The 18591-nt window shown below is 34.2% G+C and overlaps 2 protein-coding genes across 3 annotated transcripts in view; both read right to left on the reverse strand.

The window, feature by feature from the left end:
- LOC119829689 (probable peroxisomal acyl-coenzyme A oxidase 1) overlaps window positions 1-4812 on the reverse strand; it is an 8324-nt gene extending 3512 nt beyond the window's left edge. The window contains exons 1-9 of the mRNA XM_038352321.1: window positions 4457-4812; window positions 3941-4100; window positions 3293-3461; window positions 3040-3163; window positions 2646-2890; window positions 2078-2238; window positions 1606-1768; window positions 926-1116; window positions 213-356 (exon numbers count right to left, since the gene is read on the reverse strand). Of these exons, the coding sequence (XP_038208249.1) occupies window positions 213-356; window positions 926-1116; window positions 1606-1768; window positions 2078-2238; window positions 2646-2890; window positions 3040-3163; window positions 3293-3461; window positions 3941-4100; window positions 4457-4580 (1481 nt within the window). The 5' untranslated portion in view covers window positions 4581-4812. The remainder of the gene's footprint in view (window positions 1-212; window positions 357-925; window positions 1117-1605; window positions 1769-2077; window positions 2239-2645; window positions 2891-3039; window positions 3164-3292; window positions 3462-3940; window positions 4101-4456) is intronic.
- A 2627-nt stretch (window positions 4813-7439) lies between these two features.
- LOC119829734 (probable peroxisomal acyl-coenzyme A oxidase 1) lies at window positions 7440-18204 on the reverse strand. Of its 2 annotated transcripts, none has more exons than XM_038352384.1 (14): window positions 18031-18203; window positions 17434-17610; window positions 16060-16216; window positions 15137-15305; window positions 14430-14553; window positions 13592-13836; window positions 12848-13011; window positions 12398-12560; window positions 11713-11903; window positions 11091-11240; window positions 10312-10417; window positions 9138-9290; window positions 8163-8279; window positions 7440-7641 (listed from the first exon to the last, which is right to left on the reverse strand). In XM_038352384.1, the coding sequence occupies exons 2-14, from the start codon at window positions 17555-17557 to the stop codon at window positions 7495-7497; spliced, it is 2010 nt and encodes a 669-aa protein (XP_038208312.1). In that variant the 5' UTR covers window positions 17558-17610; window positions 18031-18203; the 3' UTR covers window positions 7440-7494. The 2 variants fall into 2 exon arrangements, with proteins under 2 accessions (XP_038208312.1, XP_038208311.1); XM_038352383.1 differs by having other exon boundaries at window positions 7495-7641; window positions 17434-17702; window positions 18031-18204.
- Between the last annotated feature and the right edge of the window lie 387 nt (window positions 18205-18591).

Genomic DNA, 18591 nt, shown 5'->3' on the forward strand with positions numbered 1-18591 from the left:
GACAGATTCGAAATTCAAATGTAATATTTTTTTATAATTAAGTGTAACAGTATTTATGGCCAGACTAAGTATAAAGTATATATGTATATATCAGTATAAAAGAAATTTTTATTATTATTTTGAACATCTTAATTGTACGTTTTGTTTTATAATATATGTTTTTACAATCTCTTTGTATGTTAGTTTACATACTATGTACATTTACTACTTACCCAACAGAAACTTTCTGGAAAGCCTTAATAATTCCATCTAAAGAGGTGTCCCATTCGGCAGCTGGCGAAGGGTCTGCTAGATATGCCATGGTAGGTCTCAATTTGCCACCCTTTGACGCATCATTCCAAGCTTTCACCAGCGACCTGGGTGCAAATAATACGAAAACATTGCTTTAGTTTTAATTCTCAATAAAGTTAAAATTGGTAGTCGAGCACGCTTCGGCACGAATTGGGCCAGCTCGCACCGGGGAAGTACCACACCCCCACAGAAGACCGGCGTGAAATAGTATTCTGCTGTATTTCGTTCGGTGAGTGGGGGAGCCGGAGTCCCATATCCTTTTCCTTACCCTTCAAAGTCCTTTCCTTTATTCCTCTCGCCATCCTTTCTTAATCCCTTCCCAATTTAAACTCGGTAATCCATATGTAGAGGCGTAAGGTCTGCCATAGACCTTATGCTTCTGCAAATGTTCATGGGCGGTAGTAGCGCTTACCATCATCCCACCATCTCTAATGTAGACTGTGACATAAAAAAAAAATCCCATAATTTATTTGTTATAAACAATAAGTTCCAGGAACTTTGTGAAATTCTTGTATTTTCATAACTTAAGATAAGTTATGAAAATACGTGAGTACTAAGGCTTGCAACAGTTTCTTTGTCTATGCGGGCAAAGCCGCGGGCGGAAAGCCAGTATTCGTTAATATTTCTTACTAACCTTGCAGTTTGCAACAGCAATACTGTGTTTTCGCCTTCATAAGTGCAGGTGGCAGTCGAAAGTCCATATATCTGCGGCAGGTTGGATGACAGCATGAAGCCGTGCCCACCACATGACAACCTACATTTCTCTATCAGCGCTGTGCAGTCGGATGAACTGATTACCTTCATGACACACGCTAGGGCGTGGAGCTGTGGAATAATAAGATGTGTGGAATTGAATGTATCTGAAAACAATCTTATTGATGCATCACATGCTAACTCGTCAACTATATAGCTATTAGCTTCAAATGTGTCTTGGATTAAAAACGTTATTTTGTAATTTAAAATGGAATTAAATACTTTCATAGTTTTTACGTTGTCCTTGTTGATATGTAGTTCAAGATTTGTATAAATATCACTGCTATTTATTTTAGAAGCATTAAGCACTACCGAAGTTCTACAAACTAAGGCCTAAAACCAAAATAACTTCTACAAAATGAAAAAGAATCTTAACCGCATTCAAAACTAGACCAAATTTAAGTAAGGCCACACGGGAGACCACTACATTTCAAATAAAAAAAGAATCATCTAAATCAATTCACCCAGTCGAATGTTCAGAGGTAGCAAGCTCAAATAATACAATCGAATTGAGAACCTCATCTTGAAAAAATTCGTCAGTCAAATCAATGAATGTTTTACCTCAGGTAATCTCTCGTAGTTTCCATCACCCATTTCTTGAATGTACTTCGAGTAAAGATCCCAAAGCCAATAGGAGGAGAAGGTGTACGCGTAGCTGGTTGCAATTCCAATGAAGAGTTTGTGCTGTTGTGTCACGTAGTCCAGGATTTGGGGTTCCGGCTCACTGAAACACATTAATCAATCACAGATTATGTATTGTGGATATTTTGTTACCAGCTTGACTTTAGTAATTATTATTCCATTTAAACCAAGTATTTAACTTGAACAATGAATCATCTTGACCGACCCGTTAGTACAGTGGTTAACGCGTGAGCGTAGAACCAAGGGGTTCGATTCCCGGTGCGTACTTACATAAAAAATGGCTCGCATAAATCTGGCAGGACACAGAATCATATTTGTTAATTGTAACATCATCTGCCCCATGCTCCATTAGGCACGGGACTTCGCATGCAATGAATTTTCTCTTACTCACTTTGCTTTCAATTGCGACTGGTGTCTAACCGCAGAGTATCTCATAGCAATAGTGACAGCGCGGGAGAGGCAACCGGCAGTCGTGTTGACGATGGTGACGCGTACCATCACCATCGTGCCGTAAGCCAGCTTACTGTTGGGAGCCGATTTGAACGTCCCATCCTGTGAAAAATGTTGAAGATTAGAAACGACATGTCCAAGAACACTTACTCAAGGTATGTGAAGGAAGGGTTATGACTGCTGTAGTGTTTGTATCAATTAAATAGATATATACATTGTCTCATGTACACCAGACGTGCGCATGCGCTTGCATTGTGTGTCACTACACATCGAGCCGGTGAATTTTCAGTGTCCTGTACAAGATTCCCGAAGGACTATAAGTTTCTTTTTTAATAAATCTTGTTATTATTTCACTAGTAAACGGTTTTAGAAGCAGTTCAGAAACAGAATCAGGGGTTGGAATAGGGATAACCTCGAAGGTTAAATTACGACATAGCCATAAAGAATGATACAATAATGTTGAATGCTTTAAACAATAACCATTTCAAAAGGTTATAATTGTTTCTTACCTTCAAAACTTGCGAGTTCTTCATCAGCATATTTCGTCTCGGTATTCTGACATTGTCAAAGCCAAGGTAACCGTTATTGACTGTGTTAAAGCCAAGCTTCGCACCGATCTCGCCAACTTTCACACCTGGCATTGGCATATGATTCTCCTCATCTCGTATTTGAACAATAAAGGGCTGCATTCCGTAAGATTTTCCTTTAATCTTCAGCTGAGCCATTACAATACAGTAGTTCGATGTTTGGCCCACTAAAAACAATGGTCGTATTTTTAATTATAAATAAATTTATAGTAATATATATGAGTAGCTATAAATTTTATAATTTTTCTGTCTTAATATTTCAGATATTCGATATTAATTATCATGAATATTGTTAAATTAGTTCAAGAACACTTACAACCACCAGGCCACCATTTGTAAGACGTCAAAGTGGGGCTGTGTAAAATAAACTCTTCGGTCTGTTCGTCGTATGTAGCTTCTGTTTCGAGACCACGTATAAACGTTCCATGTCCGAGTTCCGTCTAAAATTATCCGCTTTTATTACAAAAGTGTATATATACTAAAAGCATCATATAAACTGTGTTTTCACTTTTAAGTCACAATAAATCATCACAATAAACTGCAAAATTCATTAGGTCTTTTTTTTATACCTGCGCGTATGTCCCGATGATTTCCATGTTCTTTGCTCTCGTGTACCAAACTTTCTTTTGCTCCTCATCAGCCTGCCCCAACAGGGTCGGAATGAACATGGCGGAATGTAGCATGAATGGTGACCCATCTTTAAAGATTGCTGAACCGATTGTTCTTCGGAAACCCGATCTAATGATAGATGTCAGTAATAATTAAGTGAATTAAGTCAATTAAATAATTCCTTAGATACTAAAGGCAGAGTTGATCTCTGATACCAATAAATTTAAACTAATTAGCCTTATAACCTTCTTATATTTGTACTTTAGTCGTCGTTCTATGTCACGGGTAAAATTTTAATATAATGGTGGGTTACCATGATGTTTCACAGCAGTACCAATTCCACTCTGGAATTGGTACTGTGAGTAAGGGATGGCGCAGAACGAATTGGACAGCTCTGTCTTTTTCTGTCACTGGAATTATTATTGCTTTAAGACGTCACAGTTACCCCCAAGACAAGGCTACTTCTCCGGAAAATTTACAAAACCTGAACAGTGAACTAAGAAGCAAATTAGAACATTAGAAAAGCGTTTAGAATAAATAGACAGAACCACTGCAGACAATACATGTGAAAGAAAAAATTGTATTTGGAGATTATAATTATTACTTACTTATCTTTCCTCTCATAAAAGTTTTCAATAGAATTGCCGCTATTCAAGACTTTATGGAGTAAAACGGCTTTACGAATCGCATTCTCATATTTCTGCTTGTGGCTCATAAACTCTTCTGGAATGTCATCTTTGAGTTCTTTCACACTAAACACCAGATCCTCTGAAATGAAAATTGTACTTTATTCAACTTGAAGTCAGTCTTGGAGAAGAAAAAGGAGGAGGATTCTGAAATTGTGATTGGGACGGCTGTATTTTTTCTGTGTTTGTCACATCAGAAAAGTCGACTGAGTTACCCGATTTTGGCCAAAAAGGCGCTATACGTATCTGCCGATAAAATATGACAGGCGCCAAAAATAAGTTCTTCCTTTGTATTTCATTCATGTATTACGCAATTCGAATTATTTACAAGGAAATATTAACGATTATTTACATCTATAATTACAAAAGATACATATTAAATAGCATTTTGTTTAAATTATTTCGTTTCTAATCATTAACAAATAAAAAATATTTCACCTAGAGCCCTCCTTTCTGTTGTGTATTCGACTCCAGTATCCAAAATGTTAGTCAACTCTTCAACATTGAACGTACAAGTCGCTCTCTCTTTTTGCAAATCCGGATTAACCTTTTTTAACGTCATGGTCCTGTCACTTCACAACAACACTGACGTATGACATAAGTGCGATATCTAACTATAGAATTTATCAACAAGATTAGTTTGAAGATATCGCAGAGGAATTAAACTATGAGTACGATAATTGTTGAATATAATTCGATGAGTGTGTTAATTGATTGTTTGTTACGTTGCATGTTAGGTGCTGGAAATAGTTACGTGACGATGCAGAATCCTCATTATCTAGTATGAACTTTGGACTTCAGACATATATAAGTATAATGAGTTAATATTGTATGAGGATGGGTGAAAACAATATTTTTAGGTTGCAATTTAAAATCGCGGACAATGTCAAAGCTGATTTTCGCCTTAGTCATAAACCGAATTATGATAATTTATGCTTATATTATTTCATGTAATACCAATAATCAATATATTGTCTAATATTTACATATTTGGTGATAAATATGAATGCTTCTCAAACTAACCCTAGTTCATTCTTATAATTAAACAATAGTCTAAATTGGAAAAATTTTGAAACTAATATATAATTTTAGTAGTCTTTTATAATCAAAGGTTAAAATATATACTATGATTCGACATTTACAATTAATGAATACAATCTAACAATCAAAACTGCCTTCTTAAAGTTTAAAATGTGTGACGTCACATCTGGGGGAGGGGTCATAAAAATAAAATTTTGTGTGACGTAATTTATGGATGGCCCTATAGTTATCCGCTTCCGCACGTCCGCTTTTATTGAGTACTAGTTGTTGCCCGCAGCTTCACGCGCAGAGTCTTTACAAATTTTTATGGTACAATATTTCATCCCCTATTATATGCCCTTGAATTTATCAAAATCCTTTCTAAGCGGATACCTACTTCATAACATCTATCTGCACGCCAAATTTAAGCCCGTACAGTGCAGTGGTTTGGGCTGTGCGTTGATAGATCACTTGGTCAGTCAGTCACCTTTTGCGTTACATATTTAGACATTATATATTTAGGTATATATTTAGATATTTTGTGTCTGCTTCTTATTCTTTTTTAAAAATTCCCATAGAAATAGGCACTACCGAACTCAGCTGTAGAGTCTTTTGGAGTTTGTTCGAACGAAAAGAACAGATAAACAAATAAGAACTATTGTTATTTTATGTATAGTGACACATTTAAACCTAAATTAAATCTGTTGTTCTGACTCACCCTTTATAAATAAATATTTTTGACAATAATTAAAATTTATACTGACTACTGAGTACCTATGTAATTGAATAACAATATTTATATAAAATAAACTTATTACTTATACATGTACATAGATATGTAAATTTCTATCAATTGTCATTTATTGGGTAAGTACTTACCAGTACAATAACAATAGAATATAAAGATAATTTCGATAAATAAAACTTGTATTTCGTTATTTGGCCAATTTATCCAACTATTTTATATATTTTATACAAATTTTCCTTAAAAATATATAGGCACTTATGTTATCTTATCACGAAATATTATTTATATATTGATAATCCGGTAATTAACAAAGAATTTGATAGTGGTGTATTGTTTGTTATTGTTTCTTAGATATCACTAAAAATACACTCAAACGTTTGTATACCACTGCGTCCGTATATAGGATTACGAAAAAAATTACAATTTAACAAATTTTAATAGAGTATAATCTATGACTTGTGAAATATATGTGATGTCTGTGGTTCAAATAGCATGATTCTTATACTATTACCTCTAGACGCTCGCCCCGGATCCGCAATTTTAATGGGATAAAAAGTATCCTATCACTAAGTCAGCTCATACCAACCCCGTCTGTATACCAAATAACATCAAAATCCATTAAGTAGTTTCAGCGTGATTGACGGAGAAACATCCAAACAAACAGACTTTCACATTTATAATATTAGTTTGTAGTGTGATATAGCGAGACTAGTGATCCGCTCCGACTTCGCACGGGTGCAATTATTCGTTAATATACGTATTTAAAACCTAAGGGGGTGTCCATAAATTACGTGAGTTGTTTAAGGGGGGAGGGGTAAAATTAAACAAGTAAAATCTTTCCAAATCTCACTTGGGGGAGAGGAGGGGTTTTAATAAATATTACGTAATTTTTAAAGTAAAATTTTTTCAAAAAACCTGAAAAATGTGTATCCTGTATCCAAGCCACCATGTTATACCCACCATGTAATAATATGTGTTGCAGATTCAGAAACAATAACATAAGACTGAGCGATGGATCTCAGCGTTAAAAATATATTCGTAAAGTCACTTAGAATCATGTAAAGAACAGAAGAACGACATGTACTGAAAGATGTTTTTTTTTATTTGATAACTACGCAATTCCTTATCAAATATTTAATATTCCTTGATAAGTACCTATTTTTGTAGTATATAAGTACCTATTCCAACCATCGTTATTGGCTTTTTGAATAGTAGCGTAGTCAAAGGAAAAGTTAGTTCCGGGTCTTCTCCACATAGCTCCCGTTCGAATGGAATTTCCGGGACAAAAACTATCCTATATGGTTTCCGGGATACCAAACTATCTTTGTACGAAATTCCATTCAAATCGGTAGCTAGTAGTTCCTGAAATTAGCGCGTTCAAGGAAGGAATCAATATTTCAGATGCATATATTTGTAAAGATAAAAGAAAAAAGATAATTAGAAAAGAAATGGTGTCCCACAACACATTAAATTCTCTAAAGGGCCTCTGCGTGATGGATCTGTGTCCCCACGTAAGCCTTCCAAAGACCGGGTGCTTTCCTTCTGGAGGTACCCGAGTATTATGGAGAGATACAGAATAATAATAAAATAAATAATAGAAAAAGGCAAAATTCGACACAATTTTCATTGAATATTGAAGATTAAACACAACAACACTCAAAATAAAGGTTTATTAACAATAAGTTATGATATAAAATGACATAATATATCACAGTTTTGCTTGGATGGCATATCGGCGTAAGTATTTGTGGAATGATTGATTTACCGCTTCCGCGTTAAGTGGAGTCTTCAACGCTTCCTCCATCAGCCGGTCGTAGACCCTACCGTCGTAGGAGCCTAGACTCGATTGTAGTATCTGAAAATAGATTTAATAAGAATAAATTTAGAAATTAAAGAGTTTTTAACGGATTTTAAGCGCGATTTATTCATTATATTATTAACCCTACGTTTCGAGCACATTACAGCGAGCGTGGTCGCGGGAAGACTGAAGAATGAATTCTTTATTTTAGACAAACGAGATATGAATTATCACAAAATACATATAAATGTCACAAAATTGAAAACAAAAAGAACACAAAAATTATCGTTTAAATACATGTAAAAGGTAAAACACTAATAATTATACAATAAATCAATAAAATCTCTCATTGTAACACCAACACATTAACAAAATGTTAATCTCTATATATAAAATTCGCGTGTCACAATACTAGTTACCATACTCCTCCGAAACGGCTGGATCTATTCTCATTAAATTTTGTGTGCATATCGGTTATGTTTGAGAATCGGCCAATACCCTTAAATCATAAGAGAAAGGCAGAACAACGTTTGCCGGGTCAGCTAGTTATTGTATATATTAGATGCTACAATACTAACCTCATCTCTAATATCGAAGGCGTCTACAAGGCCCACGGCGTTGGGCCGGATGTCAGCTAACAGACTCTCGTATTGCATCTCCAGCTGTTTCAAATCTTTTTCACTGACATTCGTATACTGAAAGTAAAATTAACATTTTACTACCCTTTATTTCTTGTTTAACAGCAAAGAAAAATAGAAAAATAAAGAATTATAAAAGAATAGAAAAACCTCGATAGACTTAATCATGAGGGATTCGAACCCGAGTCGTTTACCGTACCGTGGTATGATCTAGCCTTAACCAAGTTTCTAATTAGTGTGTTGGTACCGTGGGTGGCCGAGAGAAGAGAGGTGCAAACTTTCATCTCCTATTTTATCCCCTTGGGGGTAGAATTTATCAAAATCCTTTCTTAGCGAATACCTAGGTCATAAAATCTATCTGCATGCCAAATTTCAGCCAGATCCGTCCAGTTGTTTGGGCTGTGCATTGATAGATAACTATGTCAATCAGTCACCTTTGAGTTACATATCTTATACCTTTAAACGAGCAATTCTTGTATATATATATATATAATTGGAATCTCGGAATCGGCTAAAACGATTTTCATGAAATTTAGTATACAGGGGGTTTCGGGGGCGATAAATCGATCTAGCTAGGATTTTTTTTTAGAAAATGTCATATTCGTGTTTTATTTGTGTTTTTTTTTTCCTGACATCTATTGGTGAATAATAATACTATTTTGCTTCGTAGATAGCTGGACAACTGAAATAATGTCATATTCGTGTTTTTTTTTCCTGACATCTATTGGTGAATAATAATACTATTTTGCTTCGTAGATAGCTGGACAACTGAAATAACACATAGGCACTTTTTATACCGATATTCCTACGGGATACGAACTTACGCGGTTTCAACCGCGGGTCACAGCTAGTATTTAGATTAGTTGTACAATAGTAGGACATGAATTCTTTGGTTACCCAGTCGGGAAAACCTACCCTCAACAGATCGCCAGTCCTCTCAAGGGCCCAGTAAGTCAAGTATAGCTGGACGAGTTGACTGACGACCTTCCTCACATTTTCACTAGCATTTCGAGTCATGCGCAGTGATTCCTCGTAGTATACTCTTAGAAGAACTGCTCTACAGTGCGCCTGGAAAATACAGTTTAAATCAGAAGTCATTGTTTTAAAAGGAGCAAGTTGTTTGCCACTGAATATTTTTACTGAAGAATTTTTGAATGTTTTTGAAGTTATTTATGACTCCACCCGAAGTGGTCGAAAAGAAAGTTAAAATCGCTTCAGAAGTTCCTGACATAGCGCAATGTTTTTTTCACATTCAAAAACACTTTTCTGTTTTTTAAGTATCAGTAACCACTTATAATTCAAGAAGGCTTTTAAGTGATTCTTTATGTTGGAATTGTCTCCGTTTGGATGGATAAACTTTGATAATGTATAAACATTAATTTCCCTTCGTTAGTTACGCTAAAAGTTGAGAATGGCTTTAGATTCATTAAAAATACTATGAGAACTCTCAAAAGTTATATATTTAGGGACAAACATTTCATATTCCTCGAAGTACATTTCTTAAAATCAAATTCGCATAAAATATTAAAACGTTATTTTAAAATTTATGAATTTTATTTAAAAAATTTAATTGTAAGTAACCATTTTAAAATAATGATATAAAATGTAGGAATGCAAGTACGTTTTGTAAATGAACAGGAATTTACAATTTGGCAAATTGATTACAATCAACAATTGTCTCTGAAACAACATTAAGTTACCAACTCGTACCAAAATTTAAAAGAGAATTCTTCATTAATTATAATTTTTTAACAAAATAACAAAATGCACGATGTATAAATGCAGATTAAATTTCCTAGGTTATTAATTTAATTACCATTTGAAGGCTAGATTTTTATATAACGTAAACTAAACTGTCATTTGTTATCTACCACTTAAAAATTTGCGACCAATTTTTATAGCTAATTCTGTTCAAATTATCGCCAATTATTATCTATGGTCCAGTATTTCCTGAGATTAATGTGTTCAATAAAAGCTCTTTATATATTATCAGTATCATCATCATCATCCATATATGCATGTCTGCCCTCAACATATCATCCCATATGTTCTCAATGCTGGGAACATATATGGGATGATATTACCTTACCTCAGCTGCAGCCACCAATTGGTTTGTAGTTAAGATCCAAGCATCTTCATAGCAAGCACCTGTCTTTCTCCGGTCTCTAATATTATTTACGCAGTGTGCTATTTTCCTGCAATAGAAGATGGATTCAGAAATAGGTCGTAGAATAAAATGATTTTTCATATTGATACATGTCATTGCTACTTTAGAAAATCGATACTCCATGGTGCATATTGTTAGTTCAAATAAAAAAAAATCCTTTTTGATAAGATGCGTGTCGATGATAATTACCTATATCACACATACAAATTAGATAAAAAATGTTCTTTCAAATATACTTTTTTAGATAATTTTGTTTATTAGAGATTAAAACCTTTTTAACGGATTTTAAACGCGATTTATTCATTGTATTATTAATCCGACGTTTCGAACACTTTTTAATTTCTAAATGTGTAATACTCACGTAAAATCAAACTCTAGAAAATACAATTTTGATTATGTTGCTTAAGTACCTATTTCATATCCGTTTAATTCAAATTTGTTTTCAAAAGAAAACATATAATCAGAACAATACTTTATTAACCAAAATTTCCGACTTCTAATTAGAAATAAAGCGGATTTGAACTCATAAACCTCGATGTTTGTTTAAAATAAAGCATGAGCTGAGATTTTTGCGCAGAATGCATCTTCAGTGGGATCGGAAGTTGCCATTAAAAAAAAGACATTATATTTTATGCTATTTGCATGTGCAAGAATTAAAAAAAAAATGGTCGAATAACACACATATAATCATAACTACTTACCCTGCAGATATGGCCTCGAAAGATCTAATAATTCCTTCTTGACTGTTTTCCCAAGATGATGTTTTCTGGGTTAGAACGCGGTTGAGATAAGAAATAGTGGGTGTTACAGATACCCCCCCTTCAGCCTGTTCCCATGCCTTGACCAGGAATCTGTTTAATATTAAAGTCATTTTAAAACAAAGTAATACTTTAATCTGAAATTGTCACGTTTTCTTGTTCTCCTATATGCATACGTATGGATGTAAAATAGATAATTTAGAATCTGAAAACCAATAAAAAGGAGACGTGCCAATTACGGTTATTCGTCCCGGCTCCTATGGATAGACATTTATTTTGCTAGCTTTTCTAATCTAAATCTAATTTTTTACATATAATATCATAAAATCATTAATTAGCCCGTTCAGCCGTTCAGAAGTTATAAGTGGTGTAACTAGCTCGACTACAACTTTTTGTATATAAACTAGCTTTTCGCCTCGGCTTCGCCCGTAATCCATCTAAAGCCAACTAAATGAAATGCAGCTATCTGATGAAATAATTTTTGAATTCGGTCAAGTACTTTTTGTGTAAAAAATAGTTTCCTCTTTATACAATGGGTTTAGAAGGTCTTCGACCATTAGATCACCTGGCAGTCTGCAAGAGGAGCACAGTATAGTCGCCCTCATACGTCCTGGTGGCCACAACGGAGCTGTATATGTGTGGCAGGCGGGAGGACAGCGAATAACCGTGCCCGCCGCACGCCGCGCCGCAGCGCGCTATGTACTCCGCCGCGTCTGAAGTGCTTATTGCTTTGAGGCAGCTGGATAGCGCGTGCAGCTTTAAAAGTAGACCAGTTGATTCGTGAGTTAATTTTTACTAGACTATAGGGCATAGGCTTTGAGGAAGTTTTAGAAGGCTGCTGGAGGATGCGCACAGAAATGAAAGTTTTTAATACCCCATTTGAAATCAGATGAACTCTTTTTCTTCCAGTATAAATTGATAATAGTAGGGACAATTACAATGTAAATTTTTGTTTCAGATATAAATCTATTGCTATAAATATTGATTTCAAAATTGTCCATCCATATATGTTCTTCACTGCAGGGACTTCGACTTTCGACACTGCGGCCTTCTATGAAGATTGATGGCTTCTATGGACATGACTGGCGAAGTTCAGGTTGGCATGCCAATTTCCTCACGATATTTTATACATAACAGTTTCAAGCATTAGTGAAGTCTTTTTCTTTGTCCAAAATCTTATTTTAAATTTATTTTCATTTTCAAAATATATGTTCATTACAGAGCGGTGCCTACCGTTGAAAGGAACTCACCTCGGGCAATGTATCTACATTTCCTTTCTTCATTTCGCTCAATACTTTTGTGAAGGTCTTCCAGAGCCAGCTGGCATTGAACTGCAACGCCTGGGCAGTTGCTATGGCAATAAAAAGTTTGTGCTGCTGAGTTGGATAGTCCAAAACTTGAGGTTCCGGTGCTCTATAGAAAAATAGTTATATTAAAATATACCTACATAATTACGACTTAAATATTCATATTAAAATTTCATTACTGCAATTGGTCGTTGTACCTATATTAAAAATTATGCAAAACAACTTAACCCCGAGTTGAAATTGCCGGTATACGAGAGATGTAGGACTTGGAAGTTATTTAAAATGATTATAACAGTACTCTGCACCTACAACTAAAACAATGAACTATACCTCTCACTACAAGACTATTCCATATAACACCCGTATATACCCCGTGGCTCCGGGAGAACTTACCCCGGCTTCATTTCTGACTGCCGCCTCACCGCCGAGTACCTGACGGCGATGGTTGCGGCTTTCGCCAGGTTGAACGCAGACTCCGAAACGAGCGTAACACGCACGAAAACCATCGTCCCGTATGTGAGTTTCTCATGCCTTGCTACTTTCACGTACGTACCGTCCTATAATATGTATTAGAGAAGAGTTCAATTTAGAATTGGACATAAAAAATCCCAACCGAAGACAATTTATTTTGACTTTCCTGCATCCTTGCGGTTTGAAAATGGTTTTGGAGACTTTATTATTCGTTATTATTAGTTAGGTATGCATATTAATCATTAAATTCACCCATAAAACATGCTAAGCACATAAACATGGAATTATTAAAAAAATATACCTAAGATATTGTATTTTTATGCACCTTAAGATTTTTATCGATATGGGAAATGGAAAATTTATAGTTGAATTTATCATAATACACGTATGTTTTACATGGGATGGCCTATATTATATAGCAGTGCCTTCGCAACAGGTAGGCTGTAACTCCAGAACTATTTATCCAAAGCATAGCCCATTACCACGATTGATACTTTTGCAACAATATACGAAATCAGATGTATAGATAAGTTTTATATAGTCTCGAAATTATCCATACACTTTTGTCATAAACATTTAAGACGCCTCTTTTTAATTCCCCAAAGAATCGAAAAATCGGTAAATTCTACTAGTATATGTATTATGTTATCTGTGGTAAATACTTACCGGCAAAACCTGAGCGTTTTTCATTAGCATATTTTCTCGGGGGATCCTAAAATGGTCGAAGCCTAAGAAACCATTGTCAGCGGTATTGAAACCCATCCTTGGGCCAATTTCACCAACTTTGATGCCTGGCAGAGGCTCGTGTGTCTCCAAATCTCGTACTTGGACAAGGAAGGTATGAATACCATAGCACTCCCCTTGGGTGTACAATTGGGCTACTACTATACAATGATTTGCGGTTTTTCCCACTGTAAATAAAAATTTGAGTGTTGTAGTGTCAATAAGCAAATTGAACCCTTGTGCAATTATTGCATGGGTTTTGCTTTGTTTTGTTCTGTAACGTTCAGAACAATGCTATGTAACATTCAGCTTACATTTTGAATGTATCAAAGCATGTGTGTATTAGAAAGAAATATGCCAAATATTACATGACTATGTACTTATTTTGTTGTTTGGCAATTGCAAGTTAGCAGACAAATCGGCATCTGCCAAGATATTTTAAATTTATAAAAAAAAATATGTAAGAAAAAATGTAGGTTAATCTTAGTCTTAAGTTCTTTATTATAATACAAATTATTGATCAAACTTATAAAATATCTCCAAGTATATTTTCATCAACTGTAATTTTCGGTTCTAAACAAATAAAGCTAAATAATACACATATTACTCAATCAGAACATGCTCAATTCTGTGGATTTTATAATCAAATTTGAATATTCTACACCTAACAAACTGAATTTCTTACCGTCCAAGATCAAAGGTGATAAAAAGCACCTTATAATTTATGCATGGTATAATTAATTATATTTCCTTTTGATTATACATGTAATAATATACTCACATCCACCAGCCCACCATTTGAATGCAGTAAGTGTCGGTGTGTGCATGATAAATTCTTCCGTTTTGGGGTCATACGTGGCCGTAGTTTCCAGACCCCTTATAAACGTACCATGACCTAATTCAGTCTGAAATTAATTAAAAACCTCAAATCATGTATATTGTATAGTTATCGTTATGGCACTATCTATTTCTAGATAGTTCGATGCTTATTACTAATTCGGAAAAGAAACGTTTTGTATTAAAACATTAACTGAGAAAAAAAATTTCCGTTGATATATAAAAATTTAATAAATTAACGAATTCAACGAACCCTATTTCATTCAAATGAACAAAGTCGTACAAGCCACATAAAATAAAAACCAATTTGAAACAATAACCTCCTATAAACCATTTCCAGTGATAATTAATAGGAAAAATGTGATAGAGCGATAATAAATAAATAATTTCCTATCTATTATATTAATAAAAGAACAACAATTTTAACGTTTAACGAGTAATGACCTTGCTTTTCAAAAGACCTGTGACTTTCCTGTACAAAAGTGTTAAATCTGTTTGAATTCAAAGGTCATTCCTTCCCGAAAAGTGATAAAAATATCGTGTTTTACGACACCGGTACTTTTATCAAATAATTTATCCTCGCATGAGTTGACGAAATTCATATATTCTAGGCTTTAACAGTTCACAAAGATAACCTATGAAACTTATTACCTGTGCATATGTGCCTATAATTTCAAGGTTCAGAGCCTTCGGCAACCACGTAGCCTGTTGTTCTGGGGTGCACTGCCCCATTATCGTGGGAACGAACATTCCCATATGAAGAAGGAAGGGGGATACTTCTTTGAAATACGCGTCTGACGTCCTTCGAAGGTACTGGGTACTGGAGAAAGAAATATAAAATGTATAAGATCCAGTGGTTAGGATATAAACGCATTTTCTCGGAGAATTGAGCTCCAGTCTTCAGAATTTGTGTGATCGGACAGTGGGCTGATCACCTACTTGTCATTTGTCGTAAGCCACATGATTAAGGCCTCTGTTTCTTGATGAATATTAGCGAAATTGTAATGAAGATGTACCTATTATTTATACTTTACATTGTTCCCACTTCAAGAGCCTGAAGATAATGTTTTTAAAAGTGTGAGTGAGAGCGATTAAATGGTTTTTCGTTTTAACTCTAAATGAAGATATATGTCTACAGTTCAATGATTTGTATTGTTGTTTAAGCACTTATAATATACTTGGTAAATAGTTTAAGTGCAGTGATAACTATGACGTCATAGCTTAGAGGTGAGTATGTTTCAAAGAGGAAAATGAACGTATGGTTAATACCTATAATAAATAAGGTAGATATAAGTTAATATATTTTAGAATAGGGTACTTAGAAATAGTCATGTATTCTTATATTCGTCCTTTTTTCGCCCAATAAACGTAAAACGGTCTAACGGAGTTTTATTACATAACCTTAATAAAAACATCACAGTACACATTTATTTATTTAATCACCGAAAGATCATTTTATAAAGAGGTATTTATAAAAAGAGTGCGCGCGTATGTTTATTTGCATGCGTGTGCGTGCGTTTGCGTGTACATGCAAGCCTGTGCGTATGTGTGAGAGAAATTTATATGTGTCATACCCGAAACTCTCCAAGGCTGTCATTTCGAGAAGCTTCTTTTTCACCAAATCAGCGTACAAGCATGACCTCCTTACAGCATTCTCGTATCGCTCCTTGATGCTTAAACATTCTTCCGGTATTTTCTCTTTATACTCTTCGTTATTAAGAACAGTATTCTCTGTAAATTATGAGAGTCTTGTAAAGTATATTAGAATTTATCAAAATACCTTTTTTTCAGACATAATTAAAATACTTAGAAAACTATATTCTATATTATAATAAACTGAAAACATTGTTTATTTCTTTGTTTGAACACGCTTATATGAGGAGCTATTGGACCGATTCCAATAATTCTCTCACGGCTCACCGTTTGGATAGGTACGTGATCCCTAAGTGATCTATGCTATGCAACAAGTATTATACAACTCTTTGCTATACAATATGAGTCGGGCAAAGCAATATGCATTACTAATATTATTAATCTATTAAAGAAACAATTTATTCGAAATGGTTCTGAAATTAATATCAAAGTGGATTTTTGTTATCAAAAAAATATTTTTTACAATTTTTATGTAAATAAAGGGAACGGATCGTAAATATAATATGAAAAGAAACGCTTATTTGATACACCACGTAAAAATCGAGGTTAAATCCATTTAAATATGCACTTGAAGATTGGAATAAAAATACAAAATTTTAAAAGACATGAAAACCAACGTAAAACAAAAATCAATTGTTTCAGTTGCTAGTGTAATGCACAATAAAACAATATTTAAATGAGTTCGTAAAATAGAACGTGATTTGAACTCGATATTTTCTACGACCTTAAAAATTCACAGAATATTATACAGGTAGTTATAAATTCCATAAAAAATTAGAAATCACAAAATTTATAGATAATGAAGTGGCTATTTAACAAAATGACGCGAGTTCGAAACCTGCCTCGTGATAATTTTTTTTCTATTATTTCAATTCAAATTTCTCATTTATAAGGCATTAATTGTTATAAGACAAAAAAAAATACAATCGTGATTATCGCGTTTTTGATATTGATAATTAACCCACAGATTACTAAAGAATTTCCGCTTTCAAGTGCCAGTCCGACCCGCATATACTCCACATAACAATCATGCATTATTTCAACTGACTTCAAAATAGAAGGTGAATCTCAATTTATAGCGTTTCAGATATAGGCCCCTAGCCTTTTCCTTACCCTTCGGAGTAAGGACTCCGATTGGGATGTCAGGTAAGTTTCCTTCCCTAATCAACTCCTTTCTTTACCCATTATCTTTTAAAATAACCAATCCAGAAAGTAACCAATATTCATGGGCGCCAGAACTTACCATCAGTCCGCCCACCAGCTCCTTTACCACTATGACATACAAAAAATCATACCTGTGTCTCTCCGTTGCATTGTCCGTTCTTTCCCGCCATCCAATATGTTCGTCAACTCTTCTATATCAAAGTCACACCTCGATCGCTCTCTAGCGAGATCTTCATTGATTGTTATCTTATTCATTTTCAAATTAAAATTTTAACACCAACGAACGCTACTGCTTTGCTACGGTTGCACTACACGTATTGTTAATACTTATTATTTGAAAGTCAAATGTGTTTAATCGTGACAGGTCAAACGGCTCAATTAATTCAATTGTTTTGAAATGCTAAAAGTATATTAATACTTTATGACATTTGTTTTATTTTCATTTTATTATTTAGGAATGTATATAGTTGACAGAAACTCCGTTCAACTAAACTCTATCGTTACTAAATTTCACATACTTTGCATACTCCAGTTCAGTGGGTATTGTGTTATTGCTAGAATTGCATAAGGGCTGTACAGTGTGTTTATAAGAAAAAACACTACAGCGCTAAAAATGAAAAAAATTAGTCACATAATAAAACCTACATTTCAACAAATGTTTGAGATATGCTTTTTAGTTTATGATATTTGTATACACTCAAATTAAAAAAACAAATGCATATGTTTACCCTTTATTCAGATGTTTCAAGCTTCCTGGTACTGTTATATTCCTTCACCTTTAACAATAGCTACTACGTTTAAAACACTTAAATAAAACACGACAAGAACTGAAAATAATCAACCCTAAATCCAATAAAGACGACTGACAACGCCAACTTGTTGCAAGTGAATAAACTTCAATTATTCAATTTTCCATTTTAGCGTAACGTTTTTTACGTAAAAATATAGTTACATGTAATGTAATTGATTTGAATGCTCAGTTTTGTTTTTATTTATTGTCGTATTCCAATGGATACGTTACGGTTTGCGCAGGAGTGTCTTAAGATATAAATAATTTAAAATACTAGTTCAATGAATTGGGTGCCAGATGTCCCAATTTCTCCTTCCTTACCGGCACATAACATTTAGTAATTAAAGACTTTTAAACGGTTTAAACGTGATTTATTAATTATATTCAAGTGAATCACTACATAGTATAAAGCAAAGTCGCTTCTCGCATCTGACTCCATGCACACACACAATGGATTTTGATGGGGTTTTTTTTAATAGATAGAGTGATTCAAGGGGAA

Source organism: Zerene cesonia, chromosome 10 (genome assembly GCF_012273895.1).
Source record: "Zerene cesonia ecotype Mississippi chromosome 10, Zerene_cesonia_1.1, whole genome shotgun sequence".
Taxonomy (NCBI): Eukaryota; Metazoa; Arthropoda; class Insecta; order Lepidoptera; family Pieridae; genus Zerene; species Zerene cesonia.

Coding starts and splice junctions, on each gene's coding strand:
- LOC119829734 (XM_038352384.1), bottom strand. CDS start 17,557: ATGAATAAGATAACAATCAATGAAGATCTCGCTAGAGAGCGATCGAGG. Junction 9,291..10,311: donor AATTGGTGGCTGCAGCTGAG/GTAAGGTAATAT, acceptor TGTATTTTCCAG/GCGCACTGTAGAGCAGTTCT. Junction 8,280..9,137: donor GGACTGGCGATCTGTTGAGG/GTAGGTTTTCCC, acceptor TTTTACTTTCAG/TATACGAATGTCAGTGAAAA.